Source organism: Vespa crabro, chromosome 1 (genome assembly GCF_910589235.1).
Source record: "Vespa crabro chromosome 1, iyVesCrab1.2, whole genome shotgun sequence".
NCBI classification, from domain to species: domain Eukaryota; kingdom Metazoa; phylum Arthropoda; class Insecta; order Hymenoptera; family Vespidae; genus Vespa; species Vespa crabro.
The window spans coordinates 14,608,877-14,628,732 of NC_060955.1; the positions used below are offsets into that span (position 1 = coordinate 14,608,877).

The 19,856-nt window shown below is 34.1% G+C and overlaps 2 protein-coding genes and 1 long non-coding RNA gene across 20 annotated transcripts in view; 2 read left to right on the plus strand and 1 right to left on the minus strand.

The window, feature by feature from the left end:
• Positions 1 to 3,746, plus strand: part of LOC124430019 — a 100,309-nt gene extending 96,563 nt beyond the window's left edge. For all 13 annotated transcript variants that reach the window (XM_046976222.1, XM_046976051.1, XM_046976397.1 and 10 more), the window contains 2 exons: positions 590 to 652; positions 3,361 to 3,746. In XM_046976222.1, coding sequence (XP_046832178.1) covers positions 590 to 652; positions 3,361 to 3,449 — 152 coding nt within the window. In that variant the 3' untranslated portion in view covers positions 3,450 to 3,746. The remainder of the gene's footprint in view (positions 1 to 589; positions 653 to 3,360) is intronic.
• A 3,972-nt stretch (positions 3,747 to 7,718) lies between these two features.
• On the minus strand, positions 7,719 to 19,500 carry LOC124431129 (profilin). 6 transcript variants are annotated; one of them, XM_046978911.1, is made up of 4 exons: positions 19,251 to 19,500; positions 14,691 to 14,960; positions 12,531 to 12,570; positions 7,719 to 11,148 (listed from the first exon to the last, which is right to left on the minus strand). In XM_046978911.1, the coding sequence occupies exons 1-2, from the start codon at positions 19,359 to 19,361 to the stop codon at positions 14,691 to 14,693; spliced, it is 381 nt and encodes a 126-aa protein (XP_046834867.1). In that variant the 5' UTR covers positions 19,362 to 19,500; the 3' UTR covers positions 7,719 to 11,148; positions 12,531 to 12,570. The 6 variants fall into 6 exon arrangements, with proteins under 6 accessions (XP_046834867.1, XP_046834959.1, XP_046834702.1 ...); XM_046979003.1 differs by having other exon boundaries at positions 12,526 to 12,570; XM_046978746.1 differs by having other exon boundaries at positions 7,719 to 11,221; positions 12,526 to 12,570.
• LOC124431353 lies at positions 11,228 to 12,455 on the plus strand. Its single transcript, XR_006943979.1, has 2 exons — positions 11,228 to 11,426; positions 11,512 to 12,455. It is a non-coding gene; the product is annotated as an uncharacterized LOC124431353 (long non-coding RNA).
• Positions 19,501 to 19,856: the final 356 nt, after the last annotated feature.

Below are 19,856 nucleotides of genomic sequence, written 5' to 3' on the forward strand. Positions count from 1 at the left end.
CTCTATCTTCTAGTTTCTACTCTGATAGTTTTTCCAAGCGTGGACGTTACCGATATATATCTATATATCCTACTACTGATATATATCCTCGTACACATCTGTTTCCAAGAAAATGAAAACATTTTTTCGAACAAAAATTCTTTGTTCCTCATGGAAAAAAATTAGTCTTTATTGTTCATGGAAAATAAAAAGTAACTTTTAACTCGTAACTCATTAGGTATATAGAGCATATAGCTATATAATGTATATCAATTTACGTGCTTTTCGAGGAATTTTCTCCAGTCGGAATCTTCACGTTTCGAACAAAAAACTCCTTTAGATATCAAATAACAAGCTACTTTGTCTATTAGCAGAATATCGAACGACGCGTCCACTTTGCTAATCTCTTACTATTAGACACCGATTCAACTCGGTTCGCGTTAGGTACGTAGTTTGATTTTTGAAGGTAAAACTATATATTTATGAAAAATATATGTATATTAGTACTTTCTATTCCATAACGTAGTAGTATGCTATTCTATACGTCCGTATGATATTATATCAAGCATCTATTTGTATATAATATGCAATTTTCTTTTCATTGTTTCAGGGAGTAGCAGTAAAGATGGAAAAAGTGGTAAAGATAACGCTTTACCTTCGGGTCCTTATGCCGGTAAGTTTTTATTGGAATGCTAATATTATTCGAATCGCGTTGTTCTTCTATTCTCATCATTTAACGATAACTATTCAAAATTAAAAAAAAAAGAGAAATAATCACATATCTTCCCGTCTAAACTTCGTTATTATCATATCATCAAAGATCATTCACGATGATGGGAAGCGAGAAAGAAACGGTGTAGGGGATAAATACAGCGAGAAAATGAGAAAGAAAAGAGACTCAATTTCCCCGACGGGGACACGACACGCGTCTCCACGGCTATTTTTAAACTACACGGCCAGACTTTACTTCGACTTGGCAATAAGAAGTACCCGAAATATTAATCACGACTATCCTCGGACAGAAATAGATTGGATCGTCACGAACGAAGAACTCGTTCTTCGCTGCGAGAGTACAGAGAGAGGGAGAAAGAGAGAGAGAGAGAGAGAGAGAGAGAGAGAGAGAGAGAGAGAGAGAGAGAGAGAGAAACACCCTTATACACTACGTATTCGTATAGGTCGTGTCCCTTTCTAAGAAATTAGAAAATTCTAAATTCCAATGGATCGTTAGAGTAGCACAAACAATATAACGTTCTTTAATTTAATTTAAGGTGCCAAAACGAGGATAATTCAGGAAGCACTTACGGATTCGAATTAAAATTTTTCATAAATCACCAAGCGACCTTGAAAATATATGAGAAAAAGTAGATATTTTTTTAAACGATAGATTCTTGTGCTATGAATTTTGAAAATCATAATAACAGTACGCGCGCGAATACGAAATATAATCGTAGCAGCATGGTTCGTTCCAAAATATCATCCTCCAAGTTCGTCCTCGCTATGAGATCCATCGCTATTAATACGACTTGTTTATTTTCGGAAAATGCTCGCTTACCGATCGGTCCGCGACTTTCTTGACTGTCTAACGTTGTGAATAATTCCATCACGTACCTGTGATTTCTTTCTCTTTCATCGTTAAATAACCACGACTTGATGAGTGATCAAAAAATATACTTTTTGTTTATTTTTCTTATTTTTTCTAAATTATTCATTTCACAACAGTATTTGTCTATGTTTCAGGTAGATAAGAAAAAAAAATATGTATTGGCACTATCTTATCTCGAGTTGCGTCTCTTATCGACGCAACTCGATACGCGAATGCGATAATTCGTACGATCACAAAAATATCTTTATCCTCGCTCATTACTCCTACTTTTCCCTTTCATATGCAAAAATGAAATCCTTTTCAACTTGAAAATTAGAAAAAAAATATATATAGATATACGTATTCAGAAAAAATCGATTAGACGGGAATTATTTCGATATCGAAAATAATTTTTAGAAATTTGAATGCGACAAAGATTTTTTGCATAAAGATTCATACTAGCTAGTTCGTAGAATAGTAGCTATTCGCAATTACCACATTCTTAATAAGACGAGATATATATCTATCGGATACCTTCAAAATTATTACGCGTACGAGACTAATAATAGTCAGCATGTTTTGATTCTATGCCAACAGGCATACGAAAAAACTCAGTTTTCGGTAACACTGAATCATGTTACATGTTTTCTTAAATGATATCGTCTACTCAAGACTCGAGCTTACAGTTTAACATTACATTTATCTTACGTACGTACTAAATCTCTGAAGTACGTATTAAATTTCTTGTGTGCTATCTTTTTGAACTTCCTATATAACGAAATGATTTTGGAAAAAGGAATAAGACCTAGAAAAACAAGCGAATGTATGAAATATATATATATTAGAGAGAGAGAGAGAAAGAGAGAGAGAAAGAGAGAGAAAGAGAAAGAGAAAGAGAGAGAGTAGCAAAACGGGATGCTGCGCGAAAGATCGGACACACCCAAGAGTCTGCGCTCCTCCAGTATGTGTGCTATAGGTTCCACTATCGGTATTGATCCGTACGCACTGGCCTTCCTCTTTTCCCCGTCCACCGTTCATTGGCCTCTCTCTGTCTCTCTAGTCCGCCGCAGTTATGTCTCCTGACGTGTTTTTTTTTTTTAAGCCGAACAGAGGCGATACATCGAATATGTCTTTCGTTCTTGATGCACACGACGTCGAGAACAATACTCCGAAAGGATCCCATTGGGAATGCCCGGAAATAAATGGAATCTCTTTTTTTTATTTACATAAAGTCACAGAAAGAAAAGAGGGCCGATTATTTTATTTAATTTAGACTAAAATTTTTCATATTCGGTAAATAAATATATCGCTAGAAATATCCTCGTTTAGTACTCATGGTAACGGTATCATCATACTACGTAAAAAAAACGAAATTTAACGTATTCATGTCGGAAGGACTACGTCGTGGCTCTTAATTCGAAAGCAACCGGAAAGACCGGCAATTATCATGCAAGGGACAACCGATCGTCAAGACTTTGCTGCTTAACATATAGCACGCGCGAAAACGTGGTTAAAATAACTACGTAAAAACAGGACCGTTGCAGAGTTGGTCAACGTATACCTAGCATGTCGTATATTGTCATTGGCTATCATTTCGATCCTCGATTTAACACAATTAATGAATGATTTTGAATGATAACGTATATGGTATAAATAAATGGAAAAAAATTTAACAGAAAAATATCATTAAAAGCAAATTTGAAATAATTTGAAATAAAGCTCTCTTAAAATACAATCTGCTAAATAGTAATGATTAAAATAACTTCCGTCGATACGAGAGTATAATTTCTCTGTTATAGCCGCGGAGAGTGGCGAGGCGCCAAAGAAGAAGGGCTTTTTCAAAGGTTTCTGGAAAAGATCACGACATTATTCATTGGAGAACCAATAGCCCAGGTGTGGCAGAATAATCAGTGGCCGGCAACGACAGAGACAAGATCAACACCAGCATCAGCAGCAGTATTACCAGCAACGCGTTACCACGAGGACTCTAGCTAGCAACCCCTGCTGTTGCATCGTTCAATAACTGCAACTCTTTCCTCCGTACGTCGTTTACACAATACTCTCTCCATCTATACATACGTATGTCCGCGTCTGGTTTGCGTCTGCTACGATCATGACTATCGATCAGAAAAAAGATACAAAGAGAGAGAGAGAGAGAGAGAGAGAGAGAGAGAGAGAGAGAGAATCTAAACAAGTGATCTCGTGTTTTTCACTATTTTTAATATTCCCAATCCGCGGATGGCTGTAAATGTTTTTTATTTGGATCATGATATGATCTAAAATATGCGCCCTTTCGCGGGTAAATCATTGCGGAATGTAAAAGAACGGTGAAAATACGGAGGAGAGCTGGAACGAATCGCCCCGGACTGTTATTACTTATTATTATTATTATTATTATTATTATTATTATTATTATTATTATTATTATTATTATTATTATTATTATTATTATTATTATTATTATTATTATTATTATTATTATTATTATTATTATTATTATTATTATTATTATTATTATTATTATTATTATTATTATTATTATTATTATTATTATTATTATTATTATTATTATTATTATTATTATTATTATTATTATTATCATCATCATCATCATTATTATTGATGAGGAAAATCAGCAGTGATGAGTTGGAGAATCACGCGAATCGTGCCTTTTTTCTTTCTTTCGTACGTCGCTTCCACGATGCGGACCAATAGTGACGGAAAAATGACTAAGCCAGTCACGTGAGAGGGAGGAGAAAAAGTTTAGTTCTTCAAATGAATAAAAAAATAAGATTGACTGTAGAAATGATTCTATAATTCACTCAAAGGATTTGACATACTTTGTCATAGATACCAATCAGTTCGCGTCATTGAAAGTCGACGAGTTATGCCAAATCATAGATGCGTGCTTAGAAGTATAAAATTTAATCGATTCTTGCATTAGATTAATCCTATAACGCTTTATCTCATTTCTAATTGTTTTTACCTTCGAAAAAAAGATCCTTTAAACTTTCTTTTCCGTACAAATGTTCGGTTGAACGAACATATTAAATTATAAGCTGAAGAGCGTGCACTGACAAGTTTTTCAATTTTTCTTGTATTTTTTCTTTTATATGATTCGAGACTCGAGCGCATCGTAAGAAATAATAAACTATTTAATGTAGAGAGAGTGTATTTGGATATTTAATATACTTAACTTATATTAACCGATATGTGATAGATGAAGAAAGGAGGTATAATATGTTGCATGGAGCGAATGTTAGATATATCGCGAATGAGTACGAATATTATTAAAGAGAGAATATCATACGGTACATTATTATTGATACAGCTGTAAGTCCACTAAGACGTTAACGCGTATTGTAACATTTATATTACCATCAGTCATCATCATCATTATCATTATCATCATCATCATCATCATCATCATCATCATCATCATCATCATCATTATCATCATCATCATCACTATTCATTTTCATCCGTATCAGTATAGAGATCTATAATTATTATAGATTATTATACTAGCATTATTATTTTTTTTATTATCATCATCATTATTATTATTATTATTATTATTATTATTAATAATATTATTGTTACTATTATTGCTATGATCATCGATCACCATCACCATCACCACCAATGTCATTCTTACTATTATTATTATTAATAGCACAATATATGATTATAAATGCTCGAGAATGCATTACACAGCCATATAGGCGCACACATTCACACAAACGTCATGGTAATGATAACATTAATATTATCGGCATAACATTATTACAGATAAATATATGAAAAATTAGGAATAAATGCATATACATATGTGTGTATGTGCTGCTTATGCACGCGCGTACGCACACGCGCATTACATATGCATATATACATGAAAATAAATGTATATATGTATATGTAATTACATACAAAATTAGAACCGATAAAAAGAAGGAAAAGATGGCGGCGATAGGTAACCATAAAATCAGATCATATATCTATTTAATATTATTTCTAATTTGACATTATTAATGCATTCATTTCGCACGTTGAATAAGGTTGCGAAGAGTAATGAAAGAAAGAAATAAAGATGGGCGGCGAAATCGATCGAATGCCAAAGATCGTTCGTTGTCAAGGGAAAACTTGCCGACTTATAGGGGATACCTGAGGTTGTATGTGTGTGTGTGTGTGTGTACACACGCACGTGCGACAGATATATATAGAACTGGATATATTGCATACAACGTCTTGTATTCGAGTGCTCGATACTCCCACCTCTTATCAAACGTTTCTTACATTTCGCGTGGCAAAAGAAGGAAAGTATAACGTCGAATGCATGTCAGATTTTTAAAATGGATATGTTGCATTTTCATATTTTCAAAAAATCTTGATCGATTTTCAAGAATAGAAAAAAAGAGTACAGTAAAAACGGCCTACGAAAGTTTTGAAGAGAATTCAAATTATTTGCGTATTATCGATCCATCCTTCGTTATCGAAGATCTTGGAAAATATATTCAATTGCAATCGTCTCGTTCAAAAGAATACGTAAATTGGTTCGATTTTTTCGGTTTAAAAGAATCTTCGAATAATGTACAATGACAAGAAAAGGAAAAGGTGCGATCCAGATACGAGGCGTGCGACGAACTCTGCTTCATGGATTCCGTTAAAGCAATTAAAAGGGCGCTAGCGCTGAAAGCTAGGAACGAGAATAACTTCCCTTCTGCGATTTAACCATCATAGATTTTTAGCAGTGTTTACGTAATCGATAAAACAAGATGTACCCACGAGGAAAGCTTTTTGTCCGTAGAAAGAAAAACAATGATCGATAATTCGCCGCCGTTGTTTCTTAATTTGTGCTTTTGATTTTCTATTGTTAATAAAACACAATAAAATGCAAAATCTTCTTGGACAATTCTGTCGAAGTTTCAAACTGCACTGACGACTTTTAGACGAAGGAAAATCGCGAGGAAAGAACTCGATAAGTTAAGAGATATCATCGTTGGGAAAAAGGTAATTTGCTACAATTTGTTTGTGTATGTGTATACCATACTAACAATAAAACAAAACCTCTTCCGATAATTACTTACAAACAAATACGAAGGTTTTCACATATACCGTACTGAATAAAACGAAATTAAATTTAATATTGGACTTATGATCTGTTTGAAAATAGATAAAAATAATTTTTGATGCATCCACATGTATGAACTATACGTGTATAGTCTATTCTTCGTCACAAATCAATCGATTGAAAAATAAAATAAATGCCTTTGTATATCAGACTATTTAAAGATATTAAACAAAAAACTAAACTTTCGTCGATGGAAAATCTGTATTTAGATATTCTCAACGATCACCATTTCCTTCGGTCTCGTAACCAGCCGTAAGGTAACTTGCTTTCTGTAAATCTATTTTAACTAATCTACTCATCAAATGTGTTTCTTTAAATCTCATTTAAATCGAGTATGTTAGTCACATATTATGAAAACTAATAAATAATTATTTATATTATAGCAAAAAGCAAAAAATGTATATAGAATAATTGTTCATAAATGCAAGAGAAAGCAACTCTTTCCTTGACGCAATAATAAAACTTCTTATATAAAAAATAGTTGTTGATATTCGCGCTCAGATAAAATACGAAATTTCCTTGCCTTAAAATTTTGTGAATGATATAATCCGCTCGTTATTTTGTGTACGTGCGTGTAAGTTACAGCTAATTATAAGATGTGAACGTGATCATTGGTCGTTGCCGTTCGTCATCATCGTTGTCTTATCGTTGTTCATTCCCACTTTTCCTCCATTTTTTCAGCATTCCATAACCCTCCAAAGGCAAGAGAATTAGGTATTACATGCTATATGTATGAATATTATTTAATGTTAAAATATGAAACAAAAAGCAGAATCTCTTTTCATGTTTCTTCTTTTCTCCAATGGCACCATTTCTCAACCATAAATCACTTGCGATCTTGATTTGAATAAGTTTGGAAAGAAAAAAGCATTATCCATGAATGTATAGATTGTCGTCAAAAAAAATTGAATAAAAAAAGAAACTAAGGAAAATATTCGAGAATAATCTTAAAAAGATTGGAGACCGATAGATACAATCTCTTTTTTCTTCTTTCCTTCGCCTTAATCACGTACATACGCATTGGGATACGTTTTTGTTGCCTTTTATTACAATTATTATTTCAATGTTTTATTTCTTCTTTTGTTATCAATAAAAATCGTTACATAGTAGTTTGGGCCGCTGCTTGGCGTCAGACGAATCAGACAAGCAACCAATTATAGTAATAATAGTAGCGGTAGTAGTAGTAATAGTAGTAGTAATAATTCAGTAGCAGTATCTCGTGTACGGATGCGTTTGTTTGCGTGAATGTGCGTATACGAATATCTACGTGTACGTATCCCATCTTCATTCGCGTGTTTGCACTTCGAGAACACATATCAAAAGTTTTGGATGAAGAAAAAAGGTAAACGTCGGGAATGTATCAACGTCTCTTTTCGTCTCCATCTCTCTTTACATCTCTCTTACATTCGTAATGCGTTGGCCTCGAATACCTCTATCACCGGATCTTCCTATAGACGAAGAAAATTGTGAAAACGAGAAACGAATGGAACAACATTGTCGTACTCAATAGAACGTCTCGATTGCCTTCAAAAGTTCAATAATATACTTATCCTGGTTTGATAAAATGGATCGCCAAGAATAAATTCTTCGTCATTAAGAGAGTATGAAACTTCCCGTAAAACGAACAATGTAGAAATTTCAATTAGTATCTACGCAAATATGTTTTTTGTTTATATTACAACGATTGATCATTCTTTCTTCCATCTTCATAATTTTTTTCATAAATCGTATTACTTCTCACTCCTAAAATAAATTTTGATGGAGAACATAGCATCTTCTGCCATGTTGGAAAGGGAATGAAAATGAGACTTCTATCACGAACGTAAATACTTTTTCCAACCGTTTACCCCCCTTCTTTTGCATTTATCAATACACGCGTGATGTTTATACGCCCGTAGTCAATACGTGCGTCACGCATTGTGTATGTATATGTGTGTCGGTTGTGTCAGTGTTGATGTGTGTCAGTGCCTATATCAGCTTACGACTCTCACCCCGTATATAATATCACCTTCTTTCTCTTTGTATTTTTCTTTTTTCACACGAACATTGTTAAAAATCCCCTTTATATTATGACACATCCTTCGTCGTTTTATTTCTTTTACACGTAGCAATAATAAAGACAGTAAATAGCTAAAAGGATCATATCGATTCTTGGGGGACGCGACCAAGATTGCAATCAATTCGTGCCGTTTCACTCGCTGCCGCATGCATGCTCGCCCGCATTATCATCGTGTTATTATCACCATCATTATTCTCTTTATCACAATCATTATGACCAGCAAAAAAAAACAAATATCATCGTCCACCTCGAACTACCATACGCTCTCGATCCTCGGTTTTTATATATCGTCATCATTGTCATTCCATTAGGTCTTCTTTACAATTTCCTTCCCCACAAAAAATACACACATATTTATTCATTTCGCTTCTCAAATTTTTCATTTCATTCTGATTCAGTCGCTCTTACACTCTCCCTTTTTCTCTCCCCCCTCTCCCTTCCATCCTCTCTCTCTAACTTTATTCTCAAAATTTTCCCATTGTACTATATTCGTTCTCCCCCCTCTCTCTCATTCGTTCACACACTCGCACATCTTTCTTTCTCATTCTCCCAACCTTTCGGATCCTACGAAAGAAAAGGACTGTAAACCTAACACAATAGTTTATTATTATTTATTATCATTATTTCTTATATTTAAATTCATGCGCGTGTTCGTCCCTCTATCAACGAAGCGCCGCGCACAAAAGTGATTAGAAAGGATAAGATTTGTTTTCCTTCCGTTCTTGTTTATGTTTGCCATCATTCGTCTCAGTTTACCGTATGTCTGTTTGTCTATTGTCTGTTCGTCGATAAGTTGGTTAGTCCACTCGATCGTTTCGTCTTCCGAGCGTATACAAAAGAACTTATACCGTATCGAAACCCGATTTAGAATCTCCAACTAATCGCCATCCTCTTTTTTGCCATCTTTTTCTCTCTACTGCTGCCATTTCTCGATCTAAATACTCCGAGTCTTTCATTTTCACGCTAATCATAAAAACATCCTCGCTCGATTTCTTCGATCAGGAACGATAAGTTAACATTATTTCTTTGAATTTGTTGTTTATTAATTAGACAATTGTATCGAAGAAAGCGAGTAAAAATGCAAAAATGCGTTACTATTTATTAATACAAAAAAGAGAAACTTTGAACGCTATAGAGAGAAAATTAGACAGAGGAAGAAAAAAAGATCGTGGTAAATGACCTATCATATTTAATATAGATAATAAAAACAAGTACGCACGTGGCTCGTGACGAACGCAAATTCAATTCTCCTCGTTTTACAAAAACGCGTCGGTTCTTTTTCTATTCCAAAAAAGCACGAGATTCTCCATACGAACAACAGATTAAAAAGCCTCCAAAATGTTCCTAAAAAATTTTTTATTCCTTTAGACACAAATAAGAATGAAATCTTGAAAGTGACCGAGTATTACGGATGCGTCTCGTGCCTTACACGCATACACGCATACACGCACGCACATACACAATTTAATTTATCACACCATCACCATCACAATCACGACCACCATCACCATCGTTGTCATTATCATTATCATCATCATTATAGCGTTCTTTTTGATCACGAGCCTGACGATATGTAACAACATTTCAGAAGACAGGGCTATAGCACGATTATAATCGATGTCCCTGTTTCGTATAAACGAAAGCTATACGCACTTTTCCCGAAGCCCGCATCTGTAGATCATTTTCAAATAGCGCGCGCGCATACGCAATTTATACACATGTCAATCTATATCATCATTTTATATAATCTTTATTTTCTTAACGTATATATGCGCGTGTCTGTCTGTACATTCAAAGTGTATCTCCTTTCGTACGAATGTAATGTATATCTGTGTGAAATATGACTATCGTATTATAATCGTACGTGCATGTCAATGTATCTACAAAATTGTTTTTACTCTCCGTAAATAACACGCTCTATCGAGTATTGGCACGTGTTTTTTTTTCTTCTGTTTTTCGATGAGCATTCGTAGACCAATTTGTGTACATATATGTATGCAGCATCTGCAATGAAGTATCATACGTGTGTGTACGCGTTACGAGTCTGTGTCTATCTAACTATCTATCTATCTATCTGTTCGTCAGTTCGTTCGTTCGTTTGTTTGTCCATTCGTCCGTCCATCTGTACGCAGGTCCGCGACTGTCTTATATGCAACTGTATCTCAATGATGCATACATAGGCGTCTCGAGGGGAAGTAAGTCGTATAGTAGAGGCGTAGATCGGTTATGTGGACGCGCGCGCGCCTTCCTTTCTCGGTGTCAAGTTAAGTCGAAGTGGAGAGAACGATGACTGCAGTATGGTAGTAGTTGTTGCTGCTGTTACTTCTTCGTCGTGCATCGCGCGGCAGGCTTGCGGCAGTTGCGGCACGGCTCGTGCGGCATGGCGCATTCCATTCGCTGTTCATTTAAAATAATCAATTGTATTGTTTGTTATTAATATTAGATATTTTGTGTTGGGTCCCAGAGGTTACTGAAACAAAAAATCAACAAATACGTTCACCATCAACGATTACAACTACGATGATGATCGGCAAAAGGTTTACACCGATCAAGAGCTGGAAAAAATATGTACATATGTACGACTCGTATGAAGATAATAAAAGTAATATAGCTAAATGCTCGTTGCGACGGTGGGATAATACTGAACGTTGATAATTTTTATTATAAAGACAACAGTAGGTACTTTATTAAAATTCATTTTTTATTCCAAATAAAAAATGAGATATAATAGTAATTATTTCTATGTTACAATCGATAAAGGAAGTTAATGACATAAATACCGAATCGCGAAGTTCGCTATATTATGAAAAAAGCTAGAACTAGAACTTCTGTCTACTATGTATCATCGAATCTCTCGACTCGTTACACTTGGTTATGGTATCGAATTCTTCTATTTATATAAAAAGAGTCATCCTTGCGTTTCTTATTAAGAGTCTCTCAGGCTATGAATATAGTAAAGCGGTGAGAAGCAAAGATAGCGGCGAGGTGAGCAGCACTGTAAAATCAAACCAATGTTTTCTAATGAGAGTGTTTATTAATGAAGCGGCGAAGAAAGTTGCGAGAAAGGCAACTATAGTAGAAGTACAGCTAGAATCAAAAACATTTGATTCTGTTAGTGGAAATAAACGAGATCGAAGGTATTCAGCTGGCCTCAGCAATCATCTAATGGATACTTTTCAATATCCTGTAGAACATGAATCAGACTCAAATATAATGACCATTATTTTTTATGCTTACCATTAGTCAGTACCTCATCCAAGTTATGTATTAACATATTCAATATTAAAATCTTAATATACAAAGTAAAATTAGCTGTTAAACTATAGGCTTTTTTTATAAAATAGTGAGTAATTATTTTTTAATTTAAATTTACTTATTGGTAATAATTAAGTGTTCTTCAATACTAACAGAGTTCTGAACAAAATTGGTTTATTGAAGTATAATTTTTAAACATACCACTTCCAAAATCCAATCGATTAGATATTGCGACTAGATAATTAAATATTTTAAAATATTGCTTAAATTTGTCAGGATATTGTCTTAATTTTAAATATAAGTGGCTGTCTTTTTATTCATAAGATAGACTATTTTCTGACTCTGTTTCTTAAATGATCTGAAGCAAGGACATAATATTTAATTACAATATTTTCTGCAAGCATGAGTTTGTGAAGTTTCGACATCTTAAGAAACATTTAAAAAAATAGCTCGCTATAGTATTCTGTTGCTCATTATTCTCCATTTGAATATAAACATGCACAGCACTGTTCTACTAACCTCACAATTTTCCTTTTTCCTCGTCGCTTTACTATAATCTCATACCTAGGAATAGAACACGACTTGAGTGAGATTTGAGTAATTAAAATATACATATGTATGAACATGCATACATATATTTCGAGTTGTCGATTTTTTCACAGCACTCTGTTATTTCTTCCACAAAATAAATCATGCACATTAAAAGAGAATGCGATAAAGTGAAAAAAGGAGACAAAAGGCGATGTGGGAATCTCGCTTCGAAGAACAAAATATTTATCATTTCTCCGAAGAGTGCGAAGGTTGTGCACACACATATGTATTGTATCTCCATAAAAGCGAATGCACAAGTATATTCGTGATTAGTCATCGCAGCGAGCTAATATCGAGCTAAAAGCAGTCAAGGAAAGTTAAGACCGTGACTCACTCCTGCTACAGCTTACGCTTATGCACCGTGGTCATTAAAAACGAAAATCGACTTCCAATTTGAAAAAATCACATATCTTGAAAACAATAATTGAATCAACAAAAAAATGCTTTTAAAGAAAATAAAACATGGATCAAACAATTTCGCGGAGTATCTCATAACGGATCGAGAGGAAATGACGATAGTCAGGATAAGAAATGAATCGATGAAATTTATATTACATCATAATATAGTTTATAAAAATATGATAAAAAGTGGTATCTATATAAACAGAGATAAGCATTTATATAAATCATAACGTATACATTATAATAATATAATAATAAAAAAAGGTATAGCTATGAAATTTTTACATAAATTGACTGCTAACCGAAAGACTACCATCATTCCTACATCCATTATATTTTTATTCTTCTCTGTATCCTTCGCGCGGTCACAAACAGTAACGATACGACAGCAGTGTTCGCAATGAAAAACAGTCTCGATAGAGAGAAACAATGGCGGAGCCAGCAACTGCGCGTTTCGATGCGAACAAGAGAGAGAGCAAAGGAATGAAAAAGAGAGAGAGGTAGAGGGAAAAAAGAAGGGAGAGGCATTGGCCGCGGTGTTCGTCAAGTGACAAGACGATAACGATAAGAGCGTAACTGACGCGAAGAGGTACAGTAAGTGGGAAATGAACGGGGAAAAATTACGGAAAGCAAAAACGAAGAAAAACGCCGTTTAATTCTCAATCCGTGGGAATCATTTACGAACGTATTATGATATTTATCAAATTACGTTTCATTATTTTTCATATAACCATTAGAATCGAGATAATCGCCTACTATTTTTGTCTTTTTAAACGTTAAATTCACTTCTAAATCGATGAAATTATTCGATGCGAATCATAAGATCATATAGTTTTATACGATACATATTTAACGCGATCCCTCTCATGAACTTGAATGACCTTGCAATAGGCTATCGAACTCCCTTCCATGTATATGTTAATAAGCGTCTAATAATGTCCAACCGCATAGGTGGGCAACTTCTCCGCCGCGGGCCACATGACTTCACCATTAATCAATCCGTTTTCGCACTATTTAACTATTCACTTAACTACCATCACTCCATGCTTAAAAACAAAAGTCAAGCAGCTCACGAGGCACAGCGATGTCAAATATTGGGGATCGTTTTCTTTCATTTCACTGGAGCATGCAAGCAGGGGCTCGGGCCGTCAGTTTATCACCTATGCTTTATGATAATCTCTTTTCTTATTTTATGTCACAATTTCATTCCAACACAACTCCGTTAAACTTCGCTAAGGCAGGACGTTCTGCGTGCATTTATTCAATTTTAACACTTTTTCCTATTATAAATATCATTATGCACGTATAGGAACGTGTATATGAGACGCTGAATTAATAATACAGTAGGATTAAAATATAGTTAATGATAATAGAAAATTTAATCGCAATGAAAATAAAAGTCGGCTTTTCATATAGGTTGAGCCCATTACGTACTGTCGATCAGTCGTCGGCAACTTAATCGACGAAAGACCAGAAACCAGATAACCAAACTCAACGACCAAACAAGTCGTCCGTGCTTTCGTGGTCACTGCAACCAAGTATGTATGTCTTCATATTTTTTCCTAAATCCAGCAATCACCGGCAACTGGTTGACAGTGCGCAACAGTCTTTCGTTTCCAATTCGTTTCCACCACGCAACGAGACACGAACTCGCTTGATTCGAAAAAGCGTAAAAAGACTTCTTTACTGACCTAATAGCCGCAGGACACGAGGTAGTCGCCGAGTTTTTCAACGACAGACGCGGCTTGCTGTGGTTGTATTGGGTCCTCGTAAAGGGAAACGACTACGGCTTGCGTCGTCTTCATGCAGTGGACGCCAACTTTTCCGAGTTTTGCCCTTATCACACGATCCGTACCCGACAAGTATATGTACCTATTGCCGGCTAAGGTAACCCCCGACGACGTTAGAATATCTTGTTCCGCGAAGCCTTGTACCAACTTCGCAAGCTCCTCTTTGCTCACCTGAAAGACATTAAATCAAATTTTCCATGAACATGCTAGGAAAAGAATCAATTTAGAGACGACTGTTTAACTAAAAAAAACTTTAACTAAAAAAAACCTTTTTGCAATGATCTTACATACATATATAATTACTGAACGAGAAAAAAATTGTAAAGAAATTAACAAGTACAAAATTATCACACTATATCTCTTACGTCTATGCTATGATCAGATTCAATTGTTACCCACTGAAGATCACGCACACATATCTAATATATTGGGTTGGCAACTAAGTGATTGCTGGATTTCAAATAAGAAGAAAACGACAAAATTCGCAATCACTTAGTTGCCAACCCAATATTTATATCGATAAAATCCATCGAAATATGACCATTTACATAAGTTTTATACGAAATTATAAGAAAATAATAAATATTTAAATTTTCAATATTTAGATATTTATTTCGATATCTACATAAAAATATATAGATGAAAGATAGAAAAATGCCAATAAATATCATTATATGGAAGCAACATAGATCCCATGATTCTAATTACGGTCCTGAAGACTATGATTCATACAGCATTTTGTCATCAATTCTTTTTGCTTCATACTGTACGCGCCACCGATTCACAAAATATTGCAGAAAAACAAAATTTTCACAAATATATAAGATCAGTAAAAAAGATGTTTTTTTATAAAAAAAAAAAAAATCGTACTAAGCGACCTAATACTGTATAATATTTATGAAAAGATGTTAAAAATGAGATTAGAATATAAAATTACACTTTCTTATTGTTGTCACAACAAATAATCTTTTAGGATTTAAAATATGCTATCCTACACGCCCATGTATTTTGGATTAATACATAATTATTGGCACATAAATTAATTCTTAAATTTTATATCAGTATTTCGTTATTTTATCTGAACTATTTAATTACCTATTTATCATTAAATATCATTAAAACTATTAATTTTGTAATATGATCATAATTTTATGTTCGATGTATCTTTATGAAGAAAAAATGATTCATTCAAATTTTTGAACAGATAATTATGTATCAACTCAATATATGTAGCGTATCAACCCTATAGCTATCATTTTAATTATTATTTAAATTTTGTTATAATAAATGCAAAATAATCGATGATCTCACTGAGGTACCCACAAAATAGCAATTTTAAATACAGCACTGAGAGGTTGCTGCTCGACCAGTATCGCCATTTTGACATTTGTAACCTGAAAGTGTGATCGTAAAGCAACTGTTGGCGACCTTTATTACAAAGTTTCACCAACTGAACCTTCCATCGTACTATGAAATACCTACTTGAAAGTGTTATACACATTCAAAAAACAAAACAACTTTTCTGTTTTTAATGAAATAAATTTTCTTGTTATATTATAAAGCTTGACTTTAGAATACACAAAAATTACATGCATATATATCTCGTATAAATGCTTTATTTTGATCACATTAAAATTTTAAACGTCTTAGTAAAAATTTTAAACAATTATTATCTTTCAAATATGCATGAATTTAGAACATTCTTCTTTGGAATGTTTTACATAAGCTAATTGTACGATTGAAACAAATGTTTATTTTTCTTTCGGCCAAATATATCTTCTTCATCCGACTTTCTCTTATTTACTGCTGAGAAAGAATTAATTTAATGTTTCTATCTATCGTCTAAATTACGTTTGTACTCATTACATATAAAATAATCTTAATTTAGCAGTATTTTTTATATTTTACATGAACCTTGTATTAACAAACAAAATCATAACAAACTAAACCCAAATCCAACTCATACTTATAACAAACGTCGATAAACTTAACCTAAAAATAAAATGTGTACATATGTAAAGTAAATCATCTAACATCTATATCTGAAAAATTTTTTCGTTTTCAAGACTTCCCCTCAAAAAAACTATGCAAAAACAGTTGTATATTCAGCTATACTTTAATGTTTATAAAATAATTTATAAAGTTAACTATCTGAGATTAAATTCGAAAATTATGTAATATCGGCAATTAATGCTTTTGAGACTGGAATAATGACAAAAGTTAATAAAGCATTTACCGAAGATTTTATGTCGCGTTGCGATGTATAGTAATGGTAGTAGTAATAGTGGATTGGTTACGAATAGAGAGAATAGAACCGGTTCCTCTGATACTCGCCACAATATCTGTGAATAGTGTTTCTGTGATAGCTCGATAGCTTACTATTCACAAACCTGTTGTCTCAACTGCTCAAGTATTAAACGGTCGCTCATCGTTGTCATATCACAGACCTATCGCACTATGAACAAAAACATGCACGTTATCAATGTTGTCTAACCATTACGAATGCCTCAGAATCCACCGCTGCAACAAAAACTGAAAAATAATATTCGGCAAATAGTTACAATAAAAAAGAGAGAAAAAATGATATAATATACGACAAATATTTAATGAGACAAAATAAAATAAAAAGCTAAGTGTCTTCCAAACTACATGATGAAAGATTATAAAATAACAAGAAAACGACTTGCAATAAATTTTTATGGACAAATTATATATATAATATGTATATGAAAATTATCGCATAAAATTTTTTACATTGAATTTATTATAATTAAAATTAAACGAAAGTCCATATGTCTAACAGTTATAATAACAAGGAAACAAAATTAAAAAGAATATACTAAAATGAAACTGATTGTATGGAGATACTAATAAAAACTTGCATAAAAAGATTTTAGCAAGAAATAAATGAATTTTTATGTGATATCAATCATGAGAACGCCCAGTATATATATTCCTCTCGCAATATTCATACGTTCCTGGACCTTTTTGCCTTCACCTCGATATTCATTTACCGACAGGATATGCGAAAGCTTTTGGAACAGAGCGTGGAGGGCGCTCCGATCATTCAGAGATTTTGCTCGAGTGGACCGTCATCGAATAATCGAGAGAACGAATACCTTCTTTTCACGAATAAGAGTCAAAACCACTCATTACTTATATGCATGTATGTGTCCTATTTAATATAATTCTACGATTAATGTCAAAGAAAATTCATAAACAAACAAAAGTTTATAAAGGGTTATTTCTGGTAAAAGCTCTTTCGGACTGAATTTATGATCCTAAAAATACTTAAACTAATTCTAAAAGTCCTTAAAACTAATAAATAGAATTTAGACTATTCTGTTCTGGGTCAAACTATTAGAATTATCGTCGATAAATCTTCCATACATTTATCCTCGTATTCTTGTTTGATGGATATTTTGGCATAAATAGTCTTAGTATTAAAATTAAAACAATATCCATTAAATGCTACAATTTGAACATTCTTATAATCAAGTGCGCATCAAATTTTTTTTAAAAATAATAGCTTAAAAAAACTATGAAAATAAGTAAAAAAAGGAACAACGATGTGCGCATAAGAGAAGTGGCCATATTTTAAGCATAGGCAAAACCGTTGCGATGGTTCTAACGTTCAAAAGTTTTCTGTTCCTAGTGGCGGTCCGCCACACCCTCTTTCACTGACGAATCGGATGAAAGAAGAAATATTTCTGTATGGCCTACCAACACCAGCGATTGATCATGGTTTGCAATTTTTCGAAAGAAATATTATCATTTTTGAAAAATCCATCCGGTGTACGATTCAAGGCGAAACGATCTCAACATTAAAACGATCGAACATCTGTTCACGCTGTAACGCCTCTTGGCGTTCTTCGCCTTGTTCTCGTCATCCTTCTCTTTCGTCAAGTATTTCGACCGTGCGTCGTCTCGAAAAACATGTCCGCCGGTCGCACGGCTGCCACGAGAGCCCGGCCGGCGAGCAAGGAGAGTGCGCGCGCGCGCACACCCATGTACAAATGAGCTATCTAGGAACAATGCACTGCGATACAGACTCGAATCAATCTTACCCGAAAAAATATGTTGCCTCGAAGATAATAGCAATTTCTGAGAAACGAAAAAGAAAGAAAAAAAAAATCGACAAATTATATTTTTCACGTACACGCCAAGCGAAAAGTATGAGGTAAAAATTCTTGCGTTTTATACTTTTTTTTGACGAAAAGAATTTTATCTTGAAAAAAGGAAACTTTATTCTCCCTTTCGATCGATTACATTTCGCATGAATGTGTTCTCTCTTCTTGTTTTCACTCAAAATGCATAATTTTAGTCTCTCTTTTCTTTATCGTTAAGCTGTTCATACGAAGAAACACGTAGATTCAGCATTTCGCAGATCTCTCTTTTCTACCTATCTACCTACGTACCTCTCCCCCCCCCACCCCGTTTCTTTATGTCTCTGTTACTCACTTCGAAGCCTTCGGACTTTGCCCACAGGTTGCCATCATGTCCAGCGATAGCAGCTTTGGTAACGCACCTCGATGCGAGCAGCTGCTTATCAACGTAATCCTGCCAGCTCATTTTTGAACACAGAAGGAAAAAGGGACGAGCAAACCGTTCACACTATCGACACAAGAGACACGATCCGTCAACCGACCGACTCGTCTCACGACTACCGATATCTGCTCAACGCCGCTCGCACTTACCCCCGTCTTCCCTCTCACTTACCCTTCTCTCCGGAACGTACACCACCCCCTCCTCCTTCACTTTACCAGTACCGTTGACCGATGACGACGAATCGACGATCAGGTTGACCAACTTTCAATTCATTTCGAAACACCCCTATGGCGTTCATCCGATAGGAGTATTGTTTAGGACGAAATCGCATAATTACCTTATAAATGCGAATGTATCATCATTTTTTAGTTCAATTCCCTAGTTAAACAAAATTATATATAGATTATATGGTTTTTAGTATGATCTGTGTGGTAAATAATCTAAATATAAAACTCTTGCATATGAGTATACAACTATGCAGATATGTTGAAGAATATTATTAATATTTTGTTAGATAAT

What these genes read in the sequence shown, in the direction of transcription:
- LOC124431129 (XM_046978828.1), bottom strand. Translation starts at nt 19,361, where the DNA reads ATGAGCTGGCAGGATTACGTTGATAAGCAGCTGCTCGCATCGAGGTGC. An exon ending in CAAAGTCCGAAGGCTTCGAA is followed by an intron (nt 14,961 to 19,250) that starts GTGAGTAACAGA and finishes AATGTCTTTCAG; the next exon opens with GTGAGCAAAGAGGAGCTTGC.